Raw genomic sequence first — 27,117 nt, forward strand, 5'->3', positions numbered from 1 at the left:
CGGGTTGAGATTTGGTGGATATGGGTGATAGACTTGGAAGTGGGGTCTGCTCTCCTATCCGGGTCTAGATTTGGTGGATGTGGGTGATCGACTTGGAAGTGGGGTCTGCTCTCCTATCCGGGTCTAGATTTGGTGGATGTGGGTGATCGACTTGGAAGTGGGGTCTGCTCTCCTATCCGGGTCTAGATTTGGTGGATGTGGGTGATCGACTTGGAAGTGGGGTCTGCTCTCCTATCCGGGTCTAGATTTGGTGGATGTGGGTGATAGACTCGGAAGTGGATGAGCAAGAGCATCATACCTTTACCAATGCTATGTTGACATTGATGTTTGCATGGGACCCCGCATCATTGATACTAGACCAACACTTAGTCAATGAAAACCTTTCTTTAAAATGATTATAATTCCTTTTCTTCAAAATAACCTTTCCTCTTCTGCTGTTTTCATAGGAAACTAGACCTGTTTTAGTTTGATCTAGACTTGCCTAGGCTTTTAGTAAAAATATATATATAAATTGCACAGTCATGCGCAGGACTAGTCTGTAACATTCACCCATTAGTCAGAAGCCAGAGTGCAGTAGAAGTTCTTGTGGACAAGTGAGATCAGCTAATAATAGTTCAACAGAACTGTAAATAATGATGCTGAGAAATGAATTCTGGTAAGCAGACGCAAAGGTCTGTGCACCGACGCTGTACATATGGTACAGGTTGTCCATGGCATTGTGGAGATCCCCACAGCCCAGCACCACGCTGTACTGTTTCCCCAGTGTACTGAGACATCAAGACAACACATAGGTTCATGGTGTTGTGGAGATCCCCACAGCCCAGCATCACGCTGTCCTGTTTCCCCAGTGTACAGAGACATCAGGACAACGCATAGGTCCATGGTGTTGTGGAGAGATCACATTCCCCACAGCCCAGCATCACGCTGTACTGTTTCCCAGTGTACAGAGACATCAGGACGACACATAGGTCCATGGTGTTGTGGAGAGATCACATTCCCCACAGCCCAGCATCCGGCTGTACTGTTTCCCCATCCCCAGTGTACAGAGACATCAGGACGACACATAGGTCCATGGTGTTGTGGAGAGATCACATTCCCCACAGCCCAGCATCCGGCTGTACTGTTTCCCCATCCCCAGTGTACAGAGACATCAGGACGACACATAGGTCCATGGTGTTGTGGAGAGATCACATTCCCCACAGCCCAGCATCACGCTGTACTGTTTCCCCAGTGTACAGAGACGTCAGGACAACACATAGGTCCATGGTGTTGTGGACAGATCACATTCCCCACAGCCCAGCATCACACTGTACTGTTTCCCCAGTGTACAGAGACGTCAGGACAACACATAGGTCCATGGTGTTGTGGAGAGATCACATTCCCCACAGCCCAGCATCACGCTGTACTGTTTCCCCAGTGTACAGAGACATCAGGACGACACATGGGTCCATGGTGTTGTGGAGAGATCACATTCCCCACAGCCCAACATCACGCTGTACTGTTTCCCCAGTGTACAGAGACATCAGTCCAACAGTCCATGGTGTTGAAAGTCAGAAGTTGAAAGAAACAAAGGGCAGTTGTGGGACAGTTGGTATGAATTTCAATGGGGTAGGCTAGCAGTTAAGGTGTTTGCTTGTCACGCCAAAGGCCTGGGTTGATCCCCACGTGGGTACAATGTGTGAAGCCATTTTATAGTGTCCCCCATCATGATATTGACGAATTAATGTTAAGACCAGAAAAACCATGCTCACTCACTCATTTGGAATTGACTTCTGACATAGCCATCTGGCGACCATGATGATCCCTGGCGTGATAGCCATGTTATATTCTGTAGGTTCAATGTGATGATTAACATACTCTGATTTCAGCGTAGAGCTAGCTAGGCTAAATGCGATAAGTTGAATAAATATTAGTTTCCGCGGTTCAATCAGAAGTGGTTATTTCAATTTGAAACCTCTGATTAACCAAATCAGTGTCATGTTGGAAAGTGGAGCATGGGTGTCTCAGTCATGTAGGATGCGGCAAGTCCCTGTGCCGAATTGTGGCTCTGAAGATTGTGGCTCTGAAGATTCTGGGTTTGAATCTCGTATTTGCCCCGATTATGATCATTGATTTGTCTGCACCATACCCACACGTTTGGTTTCAACAAAGGGGTAAACGTCTGGTACCAGCATCACATTCGGTTTTCCTTCGCTCTGACACACAGTTATATAACTGAAATACCATTCAAATTGACCCATGAAGATCCGGGTTAGTATAGCTCGACAGCAATCCATGTTAACGTTAGAGGTGATGCTGTCCTATAGCTGGAATAGCTGTGTGCGGTGTTAAACAACATACAAAGAATTCAGGACCATAAATTGAGTCATTCAAACCACACGCACTAAGGATAAATGATTAGTCTTTGGAATTTGTATGCGTATAACCGATCACATTCAAGGAGCCAAACGTATGTAAACTAGAGCTGCTGGCACCAGATGGATTGGTTTAAGCTAGATTTGCTAAACTGCATGTAAATCTATTTCATAGTCTGCTGCATGTTGAATTGCAGCATCAATCTTCGATGCTGACCACCTTATGTTGTGGAGACATATTCAATATGAGCACTGGCAGGAACCATAATATGGTAAACTGCTGCCACGTTACATCATGATTGATGCATTTTCATCGTGGCCGAGAACCCTGTCTATATTCACCAGCCAAACAAACGATGTAACTGGCTGTCTGGTACGCAACAATTCTAATAAATTCTACAAGCTTGGGGCTGTATGGCACAGCTCTTAACTAAACTTCAAGGTTTTTTAAACCAGTGCATATTTCGATAGTCACATCATTTCCACGAAGTTGATCATGGTTTAGATTTCCAAGACGTCTCTCATCGAGTTGTTTCTGTGGGAGAATGGACCACACAGTTGTGCCCCTGTGTTTACAAACATCTGAAAAAAATAAACTGAAATGTGTTTGAGATGACCCCTAAAAATGGAGGGTGGCAGGTGTTCTCTAATGAAAGCTTCTGATTGGTTGTTTTTCAGACCAAAGCCGGAAAGTGGCCTGAAACCAGTCATTACTGTCCCTTGGACCTCTTCTCAGGGTAAGTGGGTGCGACTTTAGAACGGATCAGACCATTTTGTTGGAAGGGGACACAGGGTCTTTGTTTGGGAGTGGAGAGGAAAATGTCAACAAGCCGACTTCAAGAACCCAGTCACGTCTATGGCCTACTTTTGACTTGTCCTACATAAAAGCGGATGTTTGCAAATCCCTCCAAACCATCTAATGCATTATCAAATTAAAGCAATATTTCATCAGTTGAGTGCAGTTGCACCAATGTGCAATCAATATGCATACAAATGCATATTTGGAACAAGCTGGCATATATGCATGATGCATGATTACACCATACAAACCAACTTTTGTTACCTTTGTAATATTCTTGCAAATTCCATAACACATAAGCCCCACTGTAACTGAATGTTTTTTCTAAGGTGGGATAAATTTGTAATGAATTAAACAAGGCATTAAAGACATTTCACATCGACCTGTACACCCTGTGACTGTTGTTATGAATTAAACAAGGCATTAAAGACATTTCACATCGACCTGTACACCCTGTGACTGTTACGAATTAAACAAGGCATTAAAGACATTTCACATCGACCTGTACACCCTGTGACTGTTGTTACGAATTAAACAAGGCATTAAAGACATTTCACATCGACCTGTACACCCTGTGACTGTTGTTATGAATTAAACAAGACATTAAAGACATTTCACATCGACCTGTACACCCTGTGACTGTTGTTACGAATTAAACAAGGCATTAAAGACATTTCACATCGACCTGTACACCCTGTGACTGTTGTTATGAATTAAACAAGACATTAAAGACATTTCACATCGACCTGTACACCCTGTGACTGTTGTTATGAATTAAACAAGACATTAAAGACATTTCACATAGACCTATACACCCTGTGACTGTGGTCATTATACTCAGTGCTACCTGAGGTGTCATGAACAAGATAGTGATTGTATGACAACTGTTAACAAATCACCTCAACTGCAGACATATTTTGAGACATTTATTGGAGAATGCAAGGTTTTATGTTATTACCAGGGTATTTTAGACGCATTGGAATTGGATTTGTATGAAAATGGAGTGTTTTATAAGATTTATTTCAGGTGCATGCCGTTTAGAGTCGAGGAGTGCATGACATTGTTGTAACCTAAAGATGATGTTCAGAAAGGAGCCCTGAACTCAACTTCTATGGAAGCAAGCAAATTCTCCCCCCCCCCCCCCCCCCACACACACACATCATCTATTCTTAGGAAAACACAATTTGAGCATTTCAGCTTTCCTATCACCAATATTTAAAGAGACAATCAAATCTAAATTCAACTCCCTCTTCAAGGAATCTCTCCAAGATGTAAATACAACAAGAGGCACAGGAAACAAACTTAGGACATATAGGATAGTTAAAAATGAAATAAAATTAGAACCTTATCTCAGTCACTGTAAAGTAAAAAAATATCGAGTTCACTTTTCTAAACTAAGATTAAGTAACCATAAATTAAATATTGAACTTGGAAGACACACAAAGCCACCAACCCCACTACATCAGAGGCTATGCTCTACATGTTCAATCATTGATAACGAAAAACATTACTTACTTCACTGTATTAAACACACTCGAGAAAGAAATATACTCTTTTGATAAATTATCTAGACAAAATATAAATGTAAATGTCCACAGTCATGAAGATATAAATTATTTCAATACATCCTGTCAAATAATGAAGCAGTCAATATCAACTGCATTTGTTTCCACATCTATAATTTCAAACAATAAATACCCCTCCATAATCAACAGTTGACATTTTATGTATATAAAATATCATCACAGATATAATATTGATTATTTTGTTTGTGTCTACAGGAATGTAAATTATGTATGTCTGTATATATGTTTATATGGATCATAATGTCTTGTCTTTTAAAATTGCATCTGTCTTGTAATGGAACGATTCTGCAATAAATATTATCTTATCTTATCATCATACACACACACACACACACACACACACACACATACACCTTACTAGATTGAACAACATACAAACAGTACAATACAGTGATGTAGAAATAATCGTTGTCACACGTTGTAAAATGTTGTCATTTGATTCTGGCAGTGACGAACAACGGTATACATGTTTGACAATGTCAGGTCATCCATTATGCAGACAGATATCCCAGATGCGTATCTGTGAGCTGGAGACGGCATCAGTGTGAGATAATACCAAGACTTGCCTGTCATACCACTTCCCTCACTACACATTACAGAAATAGTGCCGTTCTTTGTTCCAATGGTGCAGTGGTGGTGAGATATAGGAAAAAAACATCTTCAGCCTTTTATTCAAGATGAAGTGGGCCATCAACCCATATACAGTAAAATGAAAAAAAAAAACCCAGTCATGTAAAGATATTTGTAGGTGTTTTCATGAAGGCCATGCCTGGACAGATTAACTACAGTAATGTAAAAGTATTGGGTGTTCCTTGACTTCTTTTGAGTAGAATATAACTGGATTATTGCACTTATATTGCGAAGGGCATGCATGTGTGTGTGTGGCTGCTTGTACTAGTCCAGACTGATGCCGATTTATAGTGCTAGCCCACTGAGATACCATGCCACAGTTTAACATGAATACCCCACTCAAGACACAGTATACTGACTCCGAGCAGACCAGTCCTTGTTTTAGCCCCTTAATGCCGAGCGCCAGACAGGGTAACAACAAGTACCATCTTTTAACTTCTTTTGGTATGACACGGCTGGGGATCGAACCCCGGATCTTCTCCGGGCGGACGCTCTACCACTAGGCTACGGAGGCGGTCATGTATAATGGCAGTGGAATATGAATGAAAAGGTATAGGTCAATCTGTGATGGTTTCATTAATTCCTATTAATAGTATGAAAATAGTAGGAAATGGTACAATGTTAAAAAAATGTATAACGGAATCAGGAATGTTTTTTTTCTTAATATGGCGCTGTGAAATTAGTGCCAAGGCAACTATTTTGAGTTTAATATCAATCTACATGTAAACCCTGTAGGACTTTGGAAATATTTTGACATTTCATGTTTGTGCGCCCATCGGAAAGTAACTATGCAATCCTATCTTCCTTGTGTTCAATGGAATTTTGTTCCCCTTGAAAACTACACAAGGGAATCAATGTTCATGAAAACTTGATGTTGGAATATGCACTTGGCTGCCATGTTCGCAGTCTGGGATACAAATAATATGCACAATATTTGATATTTCCAATATAAATAATTACTACAGAATTGATAAACGTTTATCTCCAATATCTTTTGTTAAGCTGCCTTGATTATACAAGCTTATCAAGGGATACATTTGCAAGTTAAATGTCAGTCCTTTGTGTGAACTGATATACCTAGATTCCAGATGGGTCAAAACAGTCCTGCAGGTTATCTGGTCGAGGTCAGGTGACAACAAAGGCGAGATATGGCAGTATAAAGTTTCAAGGCCTGAGAGACACTGTGTAGTAAACACTCCCAACTGCAGCTGTGTGGTGCTACTACCCATGGAAAATGGGATCATCCGGAACAGTCCATAGAAAAACATAGGGTGAAGAAAAATAGTGAATAGAATAACATGTTTAATTCATGATCTATTTTAATACATACGTATGTGTATAGTTCTGTTTTTTGTGTACGAACCCTGTTTTGCATTATAGACTATGAGCAATTTGCACAGATGTTGTTGATAATATTCACCATGAAGATCCTGCCACCCCTATGTCTTTAATGTGTCGGTCCAGTCACCCCATGTTTTGCTTGTGGTCTGTCAACCACTACTGTCCAATCTGCACACAGATTTCACTGTCACAAAGGCAGCTTGAGAAACGAGGGAATGTATGCATATGACCTTGTGACCTGACAATATTTCAGAGTGTTTTTGTTCCAGGGGGTTTTCCTGCTTGCAAGGATCAGGGATTTCTCAGTGGCTATAAATAAAACTGGGAAGAAGCTGTTGTTGAGGCTTGATGGGGGGTCCTATCCTCTGTCCTGATTGGCTAGCCCGTCCCACACCTGTTGCCAAGGGGGAAATATTTAGGAAAATGAGGTTTATATCTCTTATGAGTTTGTATGTCGTAACAGAGGGTAGGGCTGCATGGTGTTTATGCAGAAAGTACTTTACTACAAGTGTTACTTGATGGACTAAACGTATTTTGTGCCACAAATAACCTAAAGATTAATAGTGATAAAACAAATGTTGTAGTGTTTGGACAATCAATTAAAACAGAAGAAAAGAATACTTGGACCATGGGTGATACAAAAATACTAGTTACAAATAGTTATAACTATTTAGGAATACGCTTCGAAGCAAATGGTAAACTTAAAAACAGCGCTAAACCTCTCTTGAAAAAAGGCCTAGGGGCCTACCACAAGCTTCAGTCCACCATTTTTAACCAAGATATACCAATAGCTCTTGCTTGCAAACTATTTAAGACACTAATCGAGCCAGTAATTTTATATAATAGTGAAATCTGGGGTGTAGAATCAATCCTACTGAACAACTGTGATTCATTTATCCCCGAAAAACTGCAGCTCAAATTTTGTAAATCCATATTAGGTGTCAACAAAACAACACATAACTGGGCAAGCCGAGCTGAACTAGGACTCTACCCCCTTATCTACACAGTATTAATCAAAATAGCAAATTTTTATCACCATGTCTGTTCTTCCAAAAACATAATACTTTGTTTAGTGATAGCAGAGTCTGAAACTCACCAGAGTACACTGAGAGCCTTAAAGGGCCAGGGGGGCACGGGGGGGGGGGCGGGGGGGCAGTCGTCTAAGGCGCCGTGATTCGCTTTGCAGAGCTGCGTCCCTTGGCACAATACCTGTGCACAACAAAACCTCTCTAGTCTGGACACTGTTAATCCAGAAACCCTTCTTGTCAAAATAAGCCTTTTAGTCAGGAAACCCATCATGTCATGTCACCCCATTTCAACCCCTCCTTAAAATACTGTAAATACTGAAATTAATGCGTCTCCAAATAAATATGACTGCTGACCCCGAGCCAAAAATGCGACTCAATATCAATGTGACTCCCCCCACCCCATCCCCAGTGGAATGATACATAACCTGACCTCAATGCAATCAAACAGTAAATAGCACCGCTTATTACCGCTGAGTAGAGCACGTATCTTAAAACAACACGCAGTTTATGTGTTTATTATGTTGACAGGCATTAAGAAAGTTCAAAGGCAATAAAATAATTGAACCAACAATTTGTTTATATTCAAGTTGGTATTTCCGCTATCCAAAGTGTGCAGTGAGGTCGTCTTATTGTTGAAAGCGTAAATGCGAAGTTTCATAAATGCAAACAAAGGCCACTCGAATTTTTCGCATTTAATTCACGCTTGCTTTAATTTCCAGATTTACAGTATATTACTCCCTACTTGTTATGCTTGGTATGGAAATCTGCTGGTCTGGTGTATTTCATAGAGAACAATGTCATCTGGAATCACAGGATGTCCACACTTGTATTTGATGTTTGCGACGTGATGACTGTCAGCCATGCAGGTCAGATAGGGACAATAAATAGTCTGCTGGGACAGAGAATCTACGGGGATTTACTTAATGCCCGTAAAGATCCGGAGTAGAATAGGTCTTCAGCAACCCAGGCGACCAACGGGATCAGGTGGTCAGGCTCGCCGACTTGGTTGATGCATGTCATTATATCCCAACTGCGTGGATCGATGCTCATGATATCAATCACTTGATTGTCTGGTGCAGACTCGATTATCTACAGACCGCCGTCATATAGCTGGAATATTAAACACATAAACGCGTTAAACACATACAAACAAACCCGGGCCTTTCTGTTTGTGAGTCCAGGGAAGTCACTGTGCTGACAACAAACAAAATGTAACTTTCCTTGTCCCCTGACTTATATTATGAATATATTCGGACAGTACGGTGTAGACTGTAGGTGCAATTGTTACTGGAGAGCCCGGAGAGTGGAAGGTCCTGGTTTCGATCCCCGGCTGCGTCATACCAAAAGACGTTAAAAGATGGTACTTGTTGTTACCCTGTCTGGCACTCGGCATTAAGGGGCTCGGCAGAGTCAGTATACTGTGTCTGAGTGGGGTATTTATGTTAAACTGCGGCATGGTATCTCAGTGAGCTAGCACTATAAATCGGCATCAGTCCAGACTAGTACAAGCAGACGCACAAACACACACACGTGCATGCACGTCGCTATATAAGTGCAATAATGTTGGACGCGACGTTAAACCCCATTTCACATCACCATTTAATGATTCAAACAACCATAGATATTTTGCATCCCATGAGATTTGCAGCGCAAGTCATTTGTGTCCATTCTCAATCATTATGCATACAGGACACACTGTTTTGCATCCAGTAAAATCTTGAAACTAGGCCAGCAAGTCCATATATTGACTCACCTTGGTGCAGGAAGGGGATACATCCTGCTGTTACAGTGTCTCAACCAAGAATACATTAGAACCGATTTTCCTGATGAAAAAGAGGTAAATCAGTGACAGCAGGTGTCCTTATTATAAATTGCCCTTACGAAATATAGGCAGACATGGATACACTGGAAGCCACGAACTGTACCTAAAGGGTCTGAAGCATTGTTTGTAAACAAGATCCGAAATGTATGTATCGATGCTCATGATATCAATCACTGGATTGTCTGGTGCAGACTTGATTATTTTACAGACCGCTGTCATATAGCAGGAATATTGCTGAGTGCAGTGTTAAATAACAAACAAACACACAAACAAACAAACAAAACCATACCTGTGCTCATGTTTTTCACCAAAGTAGGTGATGTGTCTCACTCACTTAATGAATGGCACTCACCTGCTGGCCTGAGTGACATCACTCCAGGCTTTCCTCCAACCTGTAGCTGGCACACCAGGATACAACCAGGAATTCCCTCACTCACTCCAACATCCAGCTGACACACCCTGATAAAAACTGGAATACTGTTCAAAGTCGGGAGAAAGCCAACTCACTAACCCCCCACACAACATCTGCAGATTCTGTGTGCTTAAAAAGGTCTTTCATACTTGACCTTTCAGACCATATACACCTTTATGCTGACTTAAGAGAAATAAATCATTCTGCTGGAATATTGTGCAAAGTTCCACGTGCCAGAGGGGAGTTTAAGTTGGACAGAATCTGCAGCTGTGTTTACAGGCAATACAATGACAGGATCCCAGGGTAATACCATCGTCAGACACCTCACGGCTCCATAACACGCCAGCATGAAACTGACTGTCATGTTTTCCTCATTTCAATAACCCCAAACATTCCATCACTTCAGTGTCTGCTGTCCAAGATAGGAAAGCCAATGTTTATTGTGGATTGTTACTATTGTGGGACAAACAATTTATCTGTAATTGTTCTTGTCATGATAGAAATGTTTAAGTTTGTTAAATCATATGGATGATAAATCAACAGATTTGGTTCAAGAGTATATATGAGGTACAGGGGGAGAGCAAGTTTATTTTATCTTAAAAGAAAGGCTGTTAAGCTTTCAAGATTTGGTGGTCAGGCTCGATGACATCCTACTCGGCCGGCATGGATCGTTGCTCTTAATATCAATCACTGAAATGTATGCTTCAGACACAATTATGGATTTTGGATTTAATTAAGGAACAAGCCTTTTACACACATGCTCACACACACACACACCCAGCATAACTTTTGCATCACAGTTATTGTCTCCAGTAACGATGACCCAACGTGTTGATGAATACTCTTTGTACATCGTCACAGCCAACAATAGTTCAATTGTTTAAACCTCCAAGCTACATAAAAAGGTTAATACTAGGTATCACGTTACAGATGTAAGTATTGCAATATATACAAAAAAGACCAGAGTATAGCAATATTTTAAAAAGTACGTTCCGAACTATTATACATTTATCAACTGACAAAATCAATTACGGAAAATATTTCAGAACTAAACCTTGGACAAATAGATGAACATGTTTCAGTTATACAATCTGATGGTTGTAAACAAGTCGTGGATGTCTTTAAATAGAAACTCATTGGATAGGTGACCTTGACATTTGGAGGAGGATGTTTGTGATGGCCTACATGCGATGTTTGACACATCGGTTATCGGAAATTCAGATCATTGTCTGGAGAACAGCACTTGTTGAAGCAGCCTGCCTTCCACACAGTGTCATGTCTTCCTGTTTGCAGGATTCTCCACTTTCAGAGGAAGTCATTGATCAGCGACAAGTGTCACTTCCTGGCCACACAGCTAGGCTTATTGATGCTGCTTCTATTTCAGGTTTCAGTGGAGAACAATGGCGGATCTGATCGTGACTAACTGTAATATGTTGCTCAGAGCATTACTGATACTTTCATGGAAAAGGTGACACTTCGCTTGTCGATGTTTGAAGAGGCACACTTCCACTGAACCGTTCTCGAAAAAGATGACGCATCGTCAAGTTTTCCCAGACATGTACAGATTTGTTCCCTGAAATGATCTTTCTTTCGCTCAGTGATGTTTGAAGGAGTGCCACCCACCTTCGTTGATGCTTGCCACCAATCATGAAGTCACCATTTTGTTTCAACGGAATTCCCAAAGCTCCACACAGCTTTCTCCACTACCATATCTAACTCGGCCATGAAAGGGGGGTGTGGAGAGCGGAAGTTTGATGGTTACGTCCCTGGCTCCTTCATTTGTTAAGAAATGGTACTTGTTGTTACCCTGACTCCTCTTGACTTCACACCAACGTGTCAGTATACTTGCATGTTGGTTCTTGCCCAGGACTGCTTAATACTCTCTCCCTCTCCCTCTCCGCGGCGGTGGGGTAGCCTAGTGGTTAAAGCGTTCGCTCGTCACGCCGAAGACCCGGGTTCGATTCCCGACATTGGTACAATGTGTGAAGCCCATTTCTGGTGTCCCCCGCTGTGATATTGCTGGAATATTGCCAAAAGCGGCATAAAACCAAACTCACTCACTCACTCACTCACTCCGAAACATTGTGTTCCTCATAATAAAGAAGTTGACATCCATATATTCTCTTCCTTATCCATATCCCTTCTAAATGCCTTTCAAAGACAAGAATTTTCAATTATTGGTATTTATTTTATTTTCCAGAAAGAAACTTAACAATGCAAAATGTGTTCAGTTTTAACCACAAACTATTTATTAAACCATTAAATCACATTTGTCATCAATATAAGAATGCTGACTGGCAAAACTGTCATAACTCATAAATTTCTTCGTAGATTACATATTGACAAGGTCGAATTTCCTGGCCTCATTTAATCCATAATGTGTTGATCAGCATAATTTGTATTCATGCGTCAGCAATTTCTGATGGCCCAATAATGTACCAATGAGATGGTGGGCGTCCATTGTGCAGAATATGAGTGTGGACTTGTTATTACTGTTTGTAGATGACATTCTAGAAGTCTCTTTGAAATGATTATAATTGTAAATCAACATTCTGGATTATAGGAATAAGAAGAAGAAGTTGTCCCCTTAAAGGGGCACTGATCTAAAGCAATTCCCGGGGACTGGTTGTTGCCTTTGTTATTGTTTTTTCCCAGTGAGTGCCCGGATGTATAGCAGAAATCTAGACTAGTTCGGGACCTCTGCTGCGCCATACGTAAGCGCATTAGTCACTTTTGTCAGTAGTAATAAGGGCGTATGGTCACACTGATCAACAAAATGAAATACAGTTTTCAAGATAATAAGGAAATGTAGGTATCTTTGTTGGTAGCATCCGTAATAGTGACAAAGTTTTGATAAGTCACTTGCTTGATAATTTTGCGATTTTCGTTTACAATATTTTGACTTGCAACACAAAGTAAATATTTCACCAGAGCATTGCTTTTTTTGTAGTGTGTATATTTTTTTTACTGTAAAAATGTGTAACATTTTCAAATTTATTAAATGCCTAGATATTCAGTTATTTTACAAAGTGACTGAAAAACATTTCCATCTGTATTATTATGATAACGAATTCCAAACATTTTGATGTTTAATGTCATCACCAAGAGACTGAAAATGTTACGTTGAGAAGTACATTTTTATGTTGTTTGGCTTCTAATCCTACATATTAATCTGTTGTGATGTTTTTAGGCCCTCTTGATCATCTTAATCAATTTTAGTCAATCTGGACAGATTTTTTAGTCAAAATGACTGAAATATTTACAGATTTTATAAATTGCCTGAGAGAATCATATTTTACAAATTGACGGTAATATATACACGCTTACAAAGGAAAAGACTGTGAAAAAAACGTTTATCGCCCATTGAAGAATTTCCCAACCAAGATGTAGAGGAACAAGAACGAATCTTTTCAATGCTACAGCAAATGAAGGAAAACAAAATGCAAATACCATAATTACAACCTACCAAACTTATGTGTATAAATTTTAGGCAGCTTCCTTGTTCGAGGAATGTATCCGTGAATATCCACACAAAGGAACAATATCCCACTCGTCTGCAGCTGTACAAAGAAACTTATTTGATGTCACATGTCTCTGTAACAATCAAATATTTTAAAAGATATATATCGTTTCGGGATATTATAACCTGTGTTCGTTTCTCAACTGATCACTTAGATTGTTTCAGGGGTGTCACATAGGTGTCAAGTCTCAAGGGGCTGATGAGAAAGCCCATGTGACAACTATTTTCATAACGTCCAGGGTTCCTAAAAGATACATTGAGTGAATGATAACAATGAGCAATCAATCAACGTATTATCAGTTAACCCTTTGAACAAAGTATGTTGTTTTTACATCGGCACTTCACGCCATGATATGAGTGTATTCCCTTTGTTTTAGTAAACATAGACATCTAAACACTCACTTTTGACATATCCACTGTGCAAGATAACAGTGATTAATCAATCAACGTTTTTTCTGTTAATCCTTTGATGACTAGGAACGATCCGTTGATTTACAAAAAAAGTAAATCAACTGATCATTCATCTCTTGCAGGGCTGCCACGTGCATATTACATAACACACATTTCACCTAACTTCAAACCTGGATTTAGATTGAATAATTACCCCAGACACAATAAATGCCAAATGGGAACCTTTGTCAGGTAATCTAAGTGGTGCTACCACTAATTGTACCTGTAATGAATTCATTAACTGAGCATCAAGTGAATGACGACAAATACACAAGTGTAGGGTTATACGAGAAAACGTGGATGACAACAAAGGAGTAGTAATCATATTATCGACACAATCCGCAATTCACTGCATGGATACTTTTTTTTATTATTAAACTATAACCATCTGGGGTATTTCCAAATGACAAAATCCGTTATACTCTGCCGTTCTTTATGTCTGTTTGTTTAGGCTGAAGAAATTAATTAACATGCGCCCTTTGTCGAAATCTTTATAGATCACAGTTAACCAATCAGTGTTATAGGGTGAGTGAGTGAGTATGGTTTTACACAGCTTTTAGCAATATTCCAGCAATATCACAGCAGGGGACACCAGAAATGGGCTTCATTGTGCTATGGACTTAACTAGACATGGGATGAGTGAGTGAGTGAGTATTGTTTTACGCCGCTTTTAGCGATATTCCAGCAATATCACAGCGGGGGACACCAGAAATGGGCTTCATTGTGCTATGGAGGGAGTGAGTGAGTATGGTTTTATGCCGCTTTTAGCAATATTCCAGCAATATCACAGGTGGGGACACCAGAAATGGGCTTCATTGTGCTATGGACTTATCTAGACATGCATGTTAGGAGGATAGAAATTACTCTACATCCATGGACGTATCTTTCAGTGGCGACTTGGAGCAAGGCTAGCAACATTCCAATAGCGAGAAAAAATGCCTACTTGCAATTATGTGGTATAATAACTAATTGTTACATGGCATTGTGAAGCTGAATGCATTCATACTTGTCCAGTCAACTTAGAAATAATTATTTCTTGATAAAGAGAACTTTTACACCAACATTTGGTTCAAACAAGAACCCAAAAGTTGACATGTTTAAACTTTAGAATTTGTGAATGGTGTTATGAAAAATGCTAGTTTTAGTATAGTTTTGTTGCTACATATTTTGGACTGGACTGACACTGATACTTTGACTAGATTTGGATACCACTAATTTCACTATGAAGTTACAGTTGTTTAGAGAGATGTTGGTAGGATTGTTCAAACCATATGTTGGGTCGATATATGTGAGTAAGAGATCGGAGACCATATGTTGGAACATGATCGGAGACCATATATGAGTAAGTGATCGAGGACCATATGTTAGTACATGATCGGAGACCATATGATAGTACGTGATTGGGGACCATATGTTGGTACATGATCGGAGACCATATATGAGTAAGTGATCGAGGACCATATGTTAGTACATGATCGGAGACCATATGATAGTACGTGATCGGGGACCATACACTGGTACATGATCGGAGACCATATACTGGTACATGATCAGAGACCATATGTGAGTAAGTGATCGAAGACCATATGTTAGTACATAATCGGTGACCATATGTTGGTACATGATCGGAGACCATATGTTGGTACATTATCGGAGACCATATGTTGGTACATTATCGGTGACCATATGTTGGTACATGATCGGAGACCATATGTTGGTACATTATCGGTGACCATATGTTGGTACATGATCGGTGACCATATGTTGGTACATGATCGGAGACCATATGTTAGTACATTATCGGAGACCATATGTTGGTACATTATTGGTGACCATATGTTGGTACATGATCGGAGACCATATGTTGGTACATTATCGGTGACCATATGTTGATACATGATCGGTGACCATATGTTAGTACATTATCGGTGACCATATGTTGGTACATGATCGGAGACCATATGTTAGTACATTATCGGAGACCATATGTTGGTACATTATCGGTGACCATATGTTGGTACATGATTGGTGACCATATGTTGGTACATGATCGGGGACCATATGTTGATACATGATCGGAGACCATATGTTGATACATGATCGGAGACCATATGTTGGTACATGATCGGTGACCATATGTTGGTACATGATCGTGGACCATATGTTGGTACATTATCGGTGACCATATGTTGGTACATGATCGTCACAATGGTCTTCAAAGCATTGTGATGCAGTTTCATTGCAGCGATATGTTGAAGCCAGTTTTGGATGATAAATCATTTATACTGGCCTTAATCTCTAATTACCTTAAACCATTATACATACATACATACATACATACATACATACATACATACATACATACATACATACATACATACATACATAACTAATCAGAGTATAACAGATAAGAGTAAGTACATAGTTCAACGTAGTTTTAAACAGTTTAACGAAACACAGCTTCCCAATTTGTGTTTGGCGACTGTTTTTAATATCTTTTCTGTTTGACCTAGGTAGGCCCCCTGGTGACTGCATGAGTATTGAACTATGTTAGTGACAGCTTTGTCCATAAACTTGAAAAATGTACAAGGTACAGTTGAAGTATATAGTTCTTCAGTTAACAGCTGCAATAACTGCACCCATAAACCGATAAATGTGTGAATTAAACTCAACAGCAACAGCATGTGCTTTGTCAGCAGGTTTGGAAATCAATAAATTATGCTGTGGTTGCAGATTGTAATCTGACAATGTACGGGTGTATATGGACGTCAGTGTTTATTGCACCATCACATGACATCCATATGTGCCAATCAAGCAGAACCATGTATAGGTGTATATTTCATTGACATTTTGAGAAATAGGTTGACAAGTTGACATATTAGAGACATTGATTTGATTTTGTCATGAATTTCTCCGTTATTGTAAGGCATTGTACTTATTGAGACTAATGAATCGTCTTTCAACCATAAGGCAGCATCAGAAATTGGCACTAGTCCTGTAGTCCTTGCCAAACTGCCCAATAGTTAAGGTATCATAAGGACTAGTAGAAATTTGCCATTTTAAGGGTTTTGCTATATGTTATAAATATAATGACTAGTGGAATAAATATGTTAGTTTCTACCCCTGCAATTTATTATGAATGTACAATTTAGGCATAAGGTCATATAGTTGTGATAGAAATATTGTCAATGTTTTTAAGCAGGTGACATACATATGTTTTCCCCATGAAAACCCGGGTTGGAATAGGTCTTCAGCAAGCCATGCTTGTTGTAAGAGGCGATCGACTAACAGGAATGGGTGGTCAGACTCCCTGCATTCCAACTGCATCGATGCTCATGATGTCAATCACTGGATTGTCTGGTCCAAAGTTGATTATTTACAAACCACACTCATATAGCTGGAATATTGCTGAGTGCAGCATTAAACAAGAATCAAAGAAAAAAAATAGTGTTATTAATCATTATTTTCTCTTCCCCATGAGTTTTGCATTCATATTGCCCAGATGTCCATACAGACAAATTCTTTGACTTCTTGAAATGAAAGAATGAAGAAATAGATTCATGACCTGTAAATGAAGCTTCCACAAAGCAATAATAGCGCTAAGATGGTCGTAACTGAAACTTAAAACATAGTCCTACGATGGTCATAGTGCTAATGTCGCTTTCAGCACTAATATTGTTGACACAGAATGCAGCGTATCTCATTTCTTACGGCAGATGTATTTTGCTGTGGGTTGTGAATCGCCTTCGGATATGTATTGTTAGTGTGAACACTGAGCCCTTGTGTATGTACTATTAAAGCTATCAATTATTCATGTGAGGTGTTATCCTCCTACACTTATTGATTTGGGTGCCCCATGCACCCATTATCATGACCGGCTGCTACAGAGGCGGGGAGATCGATGACTTTGACGTACATGACTGACTTACTTTCACTTTGTCTTCTCGGCTTCATCTCAGTGGATGAAAACAACATCAGCATTATTGTATACAAACTCACAAGATCACCTCTGTGGTCTAGTGGTAGAGCGTCCGCCCTGAGAGCGGAAGGTCTGGGGTTCGATCCCAGGCCGCGTCATACCAAAAGACAAAACAACATCAGCATTATTGTATACAAACTCACAAGACCGCCTCTGTGGTCTAGTGGTAGAGTGTCCGCCCTGAGAGCGGAAGGTCTGGGGTTCGATCCAAGGCCGCGTCATACCAAAAGACAAAACAACATCAGCATTATTGTATACAAACTCACAAGACCGCCTCTGTGGTCTAGTGGTAGAGCGTCCGCCCGGAGAGCGGAAGGTCTGGGGTTCGATCCCAGGCCGCGTCATACCAAAAGACAAAACAACATCAGCATTATTGTATACAAACTCACAAGATCACCTCTGTGGTCTAGTGGTAGAGCGTCCGCCCGGAGAGCGGAAGGTCTGGGGTTCGATCCCAGGCCGCGTCATACCAAAAGATATGAAAAGATGGTACTTGTTACTCTGGCGTTCAGCATTAAGGGGCTAAAACAAGGACCGGTCGGCTCGGAGTCAGTATACTGTGTCTGAGTGGGGTATTGTTAAACTGCGGCATGGTAGCTCAGTGGGCTAGCACTATAAATCATTCCGGACCAGTACTCTCTCTCTCTGTCTGTCTGTCTGTCTGTCTGTCTGTCTGTCTGTCTGTCTGTCTCTCTCTCTCTTTCTCTCTGTCTCTCTCTCTCTCTCTCTTTCTGTCTCTCTCTCTCTCTCTCTCTCTCTCTCTCTCTCTCTCTCTCTCCCCTTTGATGGGGTTCATGTACATCAAGTTTTGTGGCATATTTAATAACTTTTGAGTAACAATAAAACCCGATTCTATTCACTAAGACCTAATAACATTACAAGTAGACTTACATTGCCACTCCGACAAAACTCCATCATGCTACTATAACATGTTCATTGTATTAAGAGGCAATGAAATGATCTCAGAATGATGATGTTCACGTTAATAGGCAACATTCACCAGAGGAAAGAACATTAACTGCCATATAAGGCAATAACTATTCAGTTTCAAGGCCATTGCTGTATGTGTAGGATTAATTAACGAAATGACAGACAATATCTGTTGTTGTCGCAGCTGTCTCTCCTAGTACGTACACAGTAGCAGCTTGTGCCGGAGCAGGCAAATAGTCCTGTTGACTCCACACAGGGACAATGCTGAATGACATGGTATTGAAACTAAAACATGTGTCATGGAGTGCAAGTTGTTTAATGTTTATGTTCAACCAAATAGTTATGAATCAAAAATAGGTTAGATATATTTGTGAGGGGCATGTAAGCCCTTAGCCATGCACTGATGTAATGTACCATGTTGAAGGTATTTTTTGAGTGAAAAGTATTTGTTAGTTTGTGAAAAATGTTTCATCGTATCCCAATTGCGTAGATCGATGCTCATGACATCGAGCACTGGATTGTTTGGTCCAGACTCAATTATTTACAGACAGCCGTCATACAGCTGGAATAATGCTGAGAGCGGCGTTAAACAACACACAACCAATCATGAAACATAACTCCAAAATAAACAGATCTACTTGATTAGATGTCAAATTTTGGTTTAAATTCTATTCCATTCCTCTGTGTGTGCTTTGATCATCTTTATAGGTCTCTAAAGAATGGTGTCATTTGGAAACATGAGATGAATGCTCCCACAAGACAATAAATGTAAAGTAAACGTGATTTCCTGCCGACTTTGTTTTGTAATTACATCCTGTCACTGGACAACACAATGGCAGCCAAAGAAAGGAGGCAAACAGAATGAAGATTCAAATCAATTTCCGATCCAGAAGAAGCACTTTTGACCACTGCTGTGATTGGCCTGGGGGAAAAAATGACCTAACGAGTAGGAAATTCAATGTTAGTAGTGTGAGCTTGGGGAAAAATGGCGCACGTTTACAAATGAGAGACGAGCATAACGAAGTTACATCAAATTTGCTCCTCTTTTTATGTTGTCCTGGCATTGGAGGAATGTTTTAAATCCGACTTTGCGGCATCATGTTGTTTGCAGTTGATCCAGGGACCAAGGCTGCAACATTGGCTTCAACTTCTTCCCCAATCATAAGCAAATTAATTCCGTTTTATGTCTTTGTGCTCTCGGCTTAGTCAGAGGGAAATACTTATAAATGTTCGTCACCAAGAAGCAAGTTCTGTGTGTTGGAACATGCAAAGATATTCCGTGTATTGTGAGTCACTCTAATGTAGAGACGGAAAACATAGAATTCTCAAATGGGATTTTTATTCATGGAAGATGTATTGAATACTTTGTGTTGTTGAGAGTTTGTATTTAGTCTGGAAGAGTAAACTTGTTTTCGGGATGACCTTGTAGGCGGGTCTTGGTTAGTGTACAAGGTCTGATCAGGTCAGCCATTGTGTGTAACGTGGCAAAAATGGCCCGATCAGGTTCCCCTTCCTCAAAGTGATCTTTGTGCTATGATTGTCGTAAGTCTGTTTTAAAGTATGGCAGTTACGATCATCTTTATGCTATGACTGTCGTAAGTCTATGTAAAAGTATGGCAGTTTCGATCATCTTAGTGCTATGACTGTCGTAAATCTATGTTAAAGTATGGCAGTTACGATCATCTTTGTGCTATGACTGTCGTAAGTCTATGTTAAAGTATGGGAATTACGATCATCTTAGTGCTATGACTGTCGTAAGTCTATGTTAAGGTAAGTTACGATCATCTTTGTGCTATGACTGTCGTAAGTCTATGTTAAAGTATGGCAGTTACGATCATCTTAGTGCTATGACTGTCGTAAATCTATGTTAAAGTATGGCAGTTACGATCATCTTTGTGCTATGACTGTCGTAAGTCTATGTTAAAGTATGGGAATTACGATCATCTTAGTGCTATGACTGTCGTAAGTCTATGTTAAGGTAAGTTACGATCATCTTTGTGCTATGACTGTCGTAAGTCTATGTTAAAGTATGGCAGTTACGATCATCTTTGTGCTATGACTGTCGTAAGTCTATGTTAAAGTATGGCAGTTACGATCATCTTTGTGCTATGACTGTCATAAGTCTATGTTAAAGTATGGCAGTTACGATCATCTTTGTGCTATGACTGTCGTAAGTCTATGTTAAAGTATGGCAGTTACGCTCATCTTTGTGCTATGACTGTCGTAAGTCTATGTTAAAGTATGGCAATTACGCTCATCTTTGTGCTATGACTGTCGTAAGTCTATGTTAAAGTATGGGAGTTACGATCAGCTTAGTGCTATGACTGTCGTAAGTCTATGTTAAAGTATGGCAGTTACGATCATCTTAGCGCTAAGGTTCCTTTGGGATGATGGTTTCAGTTGGACAAGATGGTGGGGGCAAGTCAGGTAGGGTGGTTGGGTAAGCCGAGTTGTTAGGTAAGCCATGTCAGATTGTGGGGTAAGCCAAGCAGAGTGGTATGGTAAGACAAGTTGGGTGGTAGAAAACTCACTTACTCACTCGAACCTGTGAAGATCCGGGCTAGAATAGGTCTTCAGCAACCCATGCTTGCCGTAAAAGGCGACTATTCTTATCGTAAGAGGCGACTAACGGGATTGAGCTTCTGTCATTGGATTGTCTGGTCCAGACTTGATTATTTTACAGACCGTCGTCATATTGATGGAATATTGCTGAGTGCGGCATTAAACAACAAACAAACAAAACACTTACTCACTCACATCCATCATTTATATGCCATAGTTTAACTAAATTCTCTCTGCTGCTTGTTCACCTCTAGTTTCAAGCCCATATGTAATTTGTCTGTTTTACCAGTTTTTTCTTGAGCTTCTGTCATGAGGTGCAGTACATTTCACAATCCCTAATGTGGGTAATACCTCAAAGACGAGGTATTTAGACCACTGCTCCTTGTCGCTACTCTAAGCACACTGACTTACATACTGAGCATGAAGATGTCTATTTCATGTGTATTTCAAGGGAGGAAATAGACACCAGGTTCATGCCATACGATGACTGCTTGCATTTAATTATCCTGTGTCTGTGTTACTCGTCAACACCGTGGTGTACATATAAGTCTCAAGGCTGTACTTGTGAAGGAAAACAGTCTGGCTTATAAGGACTGTGCTTTCCTTCGTTAAGTCTACAGTTAAATATCCAGTGTCACATAGACTCTTTCTTCAAAGTTTGCTGTGAAATGGTAATTAACTTAAGACTGGTGCTGAAACATTCAGTGTCCAGGTAAATTCTAAATAGGTCCTTATGTAAAATGTTTGCAAAAATACTGTTATAAAAAATGTCAAGGTTCAAGAGACATGTTACTTATTTTCTAGTCCTGCACCATCACTGTAGTATATATTTATTTTATGGAAAAAAAATCAATCTAGGTATATATATATATACGAAAGCAAATCTAGCCAGCTCTACCTAGCTCTTACTGGCTCTAACTGGCTCTAACTGGCTCTAGCTGGCTCTATCCACATATGAATCAGCATCAGGAAAATTATTTGTTTTCGTTTTAGAGAGCAGAGAAGTGGATTATGTAGTATAAGATAGACTACATGTTAGTCAAATTTATTTAGTGACTTACCTGTTAAAGGCAACTATGCTTGTTGTAAGAGGCGACTAACGGGATCAGGTGGTCAGACTCGCTGAATTGGTTGATGCATGTCATGGTATTCCAATTGTGTGGATCGATGCTCATGATGTCAATCACTGGATTGTCTGGTCCAGACTCGATTATTTAGAGACTGTCGTCATATAGCTGGAATATTGCTGAGTGCAAAGTTAAAAAACAAACAATTATTAAACTTACCTGTTCAAATCGTTTAACAGGCAATATAACAAATATATTGTAGGTCTAATGTAATAAGGTTTCTTTGCATGTAAGTGCTTGAAAATATAATAAAAATGAAGGAAATATCTACACAATTTTATTTTTTTGTCACGACCTTGAGTGCCAGGATCAATCTGCATTTGTTTTATAATGTGCAGCAAAGAGTGGGCGCGTCTGTTTCTGGAAAAGGTTGAGGTTGACTGTTATTTGAATTGGTTGCCAGAATCTTTATACAGGTCAACAGCTAAAGGATATGCTACATGTAAACTGAATGTTGCGTGTGCATGTTTTCAAGGTCTTGGTCTCCGAGAGTTTACTGATTTAGAATGTGTTTGTTTGGTGCAAAGTTTGAGGAAGGTGTTGTTTTTTTTCATATTACACTCCATCACATCATACTCATTTTAAGTCATATCATACATGTTTGGATGTGTAGTGTTCTCTTTGTTCCCTGTTCTTGTTCTTGTTCTTCAAATATTGTCACAGGATTCATGTTTTGCAGTTGGAAAATAGTTTAAGTCACCGAATACAGTCCACCAGTGGTTGATAACATTTTTTAACAAGGTTGCACATGGAGAGAGAGAGAGAGAGAGAGAGAGAGAGAGAGAGAGAGAGAGAGAGTACTGGTCCGGAATGATTTATAGTGCTAGCCCACTGAGCTACCAACTTGCAAGTATACTGACACGTTACACCTGAGAGAGACAGAGAGAGAGAGAGAGAGAGAGAGAGAGAGAGAGAGAGAGAGAGAGACATGCAAGTATACTGACACGTTACACCTGGTTCCTCATTCCAATGGTGGCCATTTTGAATTTTGTTATTTACTGTCCTGAGGTGTTGACAAAAGCAAATACAACTTGCTCTTGCCATTGCTCAAGGGTTTAAGTAATCAGTTTTATTTTGAAATTGATTTTGGCCTTTGAATAGCCGGCGTACACCTGCAAAACATCAACATCGGGCAAGTTTAGGAAGACTCTGCCAACACAAATAATTTGCCTGCTTTTTCTCCTTCATTGGCAGCAAAGAGTTTCTATAAAGGGCCACTGCCTCAAGGATGGCGTGTCAGGCTTGTTTGTTAAATGTGTTGCCCACTTAGGTTCGCTAGCTCACATTGTCATTCTTAAGGTAACGGCGTGCTGAGAAGTCATCATCGTGTTTTAGAGATTTTGTGTTTCCCTTTTGGTGCAAAGGCGTTCACCTGCAACGCTGTCATCGAGTTCCAATACAGCTTAATCCAAAAATTCCGCCGTGATTGGCCTTCGGTTTCGTGATGCTATCTAATTTGAGATGAAGATATTTGGGCAGTAAAGTTTGCACCCACGAACCATCCCCTTGGGCGGAAGTGACAAGGATGTTGTATGATAATCTTATGACTTACAGAATATTATCATGGGATGAATATAATGTCGGGCTGCCAGCAGGCTCTCTCTTAAACATCCTAAACAAAAAATAACTTTCGATGACAGACCTGCAACATGTTTCTATTTGCATGCCACGGCTGATGAAGATTTGTTTCATGCAAGGGAAATGTGAAACACAAAAGATCGTGAAAACAAGGTTCTCGCAGACATGACGAGGCTTCAGTTTGGCAGATGCCGGAAAACATATTGAAACGCCTTGATAAGATTTTGACTTTGGCATCCATGTTTTTTACTCAGCTCAAAAATAAATATGTTACAATTATTGTTTTCTCTAACAATGCGTGGTGGCATGATGTTGCAAAATAGTAGTTCGTAGCTCGATTGATAAATGATGTTTAAACACTGTTGTGTGGACTTGAATGTCATAAAAGTGATGTTGGGTTTACAAATGAGGCCATTCTTACAATGAAATAGATTTGTTTGAAAACACACTTTAATATTGCTGTCAGCCTTGAAAAGTGTTATTATGTCCTTGAAAAGTGTTATAATGTCCTTGAAAAGTGTGAACATTGCCCTGTACAGTATAATGATCATTTGGCCAGGGAATGCATTGAAAAGGCTTTGTATGAATCATAGAACACATGCTGATAGAAATTTGTTATATAATGCTGTTTCTGGAAACAGACCCAGGGCTTGGTTTCTGTGCAGTCCCACAAACAGTGGAGGACCAGACAGACCACTAGCTCCCCACTCACTCTGTCGACATTGCTGACTAAGGCTTTAACTAAACCTCCCCTTCTTTTCACTTCCGTCCGTAACAATTACAAACACATTTGTCGTGTAATTATTGGCTACTTGAGTTTTTGTCTCCGCACACACTAACTCATGCACTCGTCTCTGTGCACACTAAACTTCCCAACTCCTTCCCGAACTCGCCCATCCCCTTTTCTTCCCCAGACCTCCTTCCTTATTCTTCCATAACTCCCCCAATCTCCCCCCTGCCCTTTCCCTATCGCCCCCTTCCCTTTCCCAATCTCCCTCCGTCCCTTTTCCAATCTCCCTCCGTCCCTTTCCCTATCGCCCCCTTCCCTTTCCCAATCTCCCTCCGTCCCTTTTCCAATCTCCCCCTTCCCTTTCCCTATCTCCCCTTCCCAATCTCCCCCTTCCCTTTTCCAATCTCCCCCCTGCCCTTTCCCTATTTGCCCCTTCCCAATCTCCCCCTTCCCTTTCCCAATCTCCCTCTGTCCCTTTTCCAATCTCCCCCTTCCCTTTCCCTATCTCCCCTTCCCAATCTCCCCCTTCCCTTTTCCAATCTCCCCCCTGCCCTTTCCCTATCTACCCCTTCCCTATCTTCCCCTTCCCTTTCCCAATCTCCCCCTTCCCTTTCCCTATCTTCCCCTTCCCTTTCCCAATCTCCCCCTTCCCTTTCTTTCCCCCCTCCTCTCTTCTCCCCCCCTCCTCCTCCTCCCTCCTCCTTCATAAAGGTATATCAGACCCACTCAAGTTTTAGGGGGATTACACAAAAGACATTTTAGCAAGCTTAATGAAGACATCATGTCAAGGAAAGACTTAAGATGATAACAGCTTAATGGCTTAGGTTGGTACTTTGTGAAGGAACGTTTCTTGAATATGTGAGTATATAAGTATGTTCAGAAATCAGCACTTAATGAAGGGATGTTTGTTGACCATTTAATAGTATTGAAATGAGTGAGTGAGTGAGTTGGGTTTCAGGCTGCTTTTAGCAATATTCCACCAATATCTCAGCCGGGGACACCAGATGTGGGCTTCACACATTGTACCCATGTGGGTACTGAATTAAATTTGGACACCAGAATCTGTACCACTAACCCACCACTTTTCTGTCAGTCAAGGTACTCTAGCCAGATATGAAACCATATGATTCCATTTCATTTCTTAACTAACACGTGGGGATAGAAAAATGTATGTATTTGCCAAAGACCATTATAATAATTTTATGACCCAGGCAACTATACCCACGTTATCTTACAGCAGAAAATATTTGTCAACATAGGATAATACCAAATAACAAACAGCTCAAGATTATCAGAATTTTTCTCTCTTTCATGTTGTTATGGCCTTAATGAACGAATGTTTCCTCAAATTTGTACGATGCTCTCTTTCCAAGTGCCCCTATTTATTAATGTGTATTGACGTCACCTGGGCTGTGTAAAGAATTTGACATGATCATATGAACAGACGCAGTGCAGCCGAGATGTGTGTGCTTGTGATGGCGGAGGAATTGCAGAGCCCCAGGAAATATTTGAGAACAAGCACTTGGCATGACAATGGTGGCCTTGTCGCCAATGTTGCACACTGTCACAGGTGATGTTATGGTGGTTATTGTGGGAATCATGTCAGACTTCAGGGTTGATGTTGGTGAAGCGTCTTTGATACATGCCGTGGTAACCTTGGGACTTGCTTGTCAACATTTTGTTGGGTTTTGAGTTTATTTCGGCAAAACATGTTTAATACATCTGGGAGCCTTGTGGACATGGTAATAGTGCTTTGTTGTTTTTTTGCATGTTGTCAGCATGTCAGTAGGGATTCTGTTTGTGTTTTTTCGGCACCGCCATTTTTGGGTGAGGTGAAATGGGGTTTATTAATGCTTTATAAATGCTGATTTATAGTGCTTGCCCACTGAGATACCATGCCACACTTCGACATGAATACCCCACTCAAGACACAGTATTCTGACTCCGAGCCGAACAGTCCTTGTTTTAGCCCCTTAATGCCGAGGGTAACAAGAAGTACCATCTTTAAGTATGTTTTGGTTTGACGCGGCCGGGGATCAAACCTCTGACCATCCACTCTCCGGGCGGATGGCCTCTACAACTTGACCACAGAGGTGGCCCATTGTTAGGACATCAGTTCCATCGCTTCTAAGTGATGCCTCCAAAACAGGCCCTTCTTGGGTTTGCATTCTGCAGCCTTTATCTTTGACCACCATATTAGCCCTTCCTCGAATTGCATTCCATAATCTTTCTTTGACCACCATATTAGCCCTTCTTGGATTTGCATTCT

The 27,117-nt window shown here is 40.4% G+C and overlaps 1 protein-coding gene across 1 annotated transcript in view; it reads left to right on the top strand.

Annotated features, from left to right (window-relative positions):
- Positions 1-27,117, top strand: part of LOC139444785 (inositol-pentakisphosphate 2-kinase-like) — a 137,703-nt gene that overhangs the window by 89,194 nt on the left and 21,392 nt on the right. Inside the window, exon 7 of the mRNA XM_071225736.1 lies at positions 3,033-3,091. Within this exon, the coding sequence (XP_071081837.1) occupies positions 3,033-3,091 (59 nt within the window). The remainder of the gene's footprint in view (positions 1-3,032; positions 3,092-27,117) is intronic.

This window comes from Haliotis cracherodii, unplaced genomic scaffold (assembly GCF_022045235.1).
Source record: "Haliotis cracherodii isolate W230 unplaced genomic scaffold, xgHalCrac1.p SCAF_6, whole genome shotgun sequence".
NCBI classification, from domain to species: Eukaryota; Metazoa; Mollusca; class Gastropoda; order Lepetellida; family Haliotidae; genus Haliotis; species Haliotis cracherodii.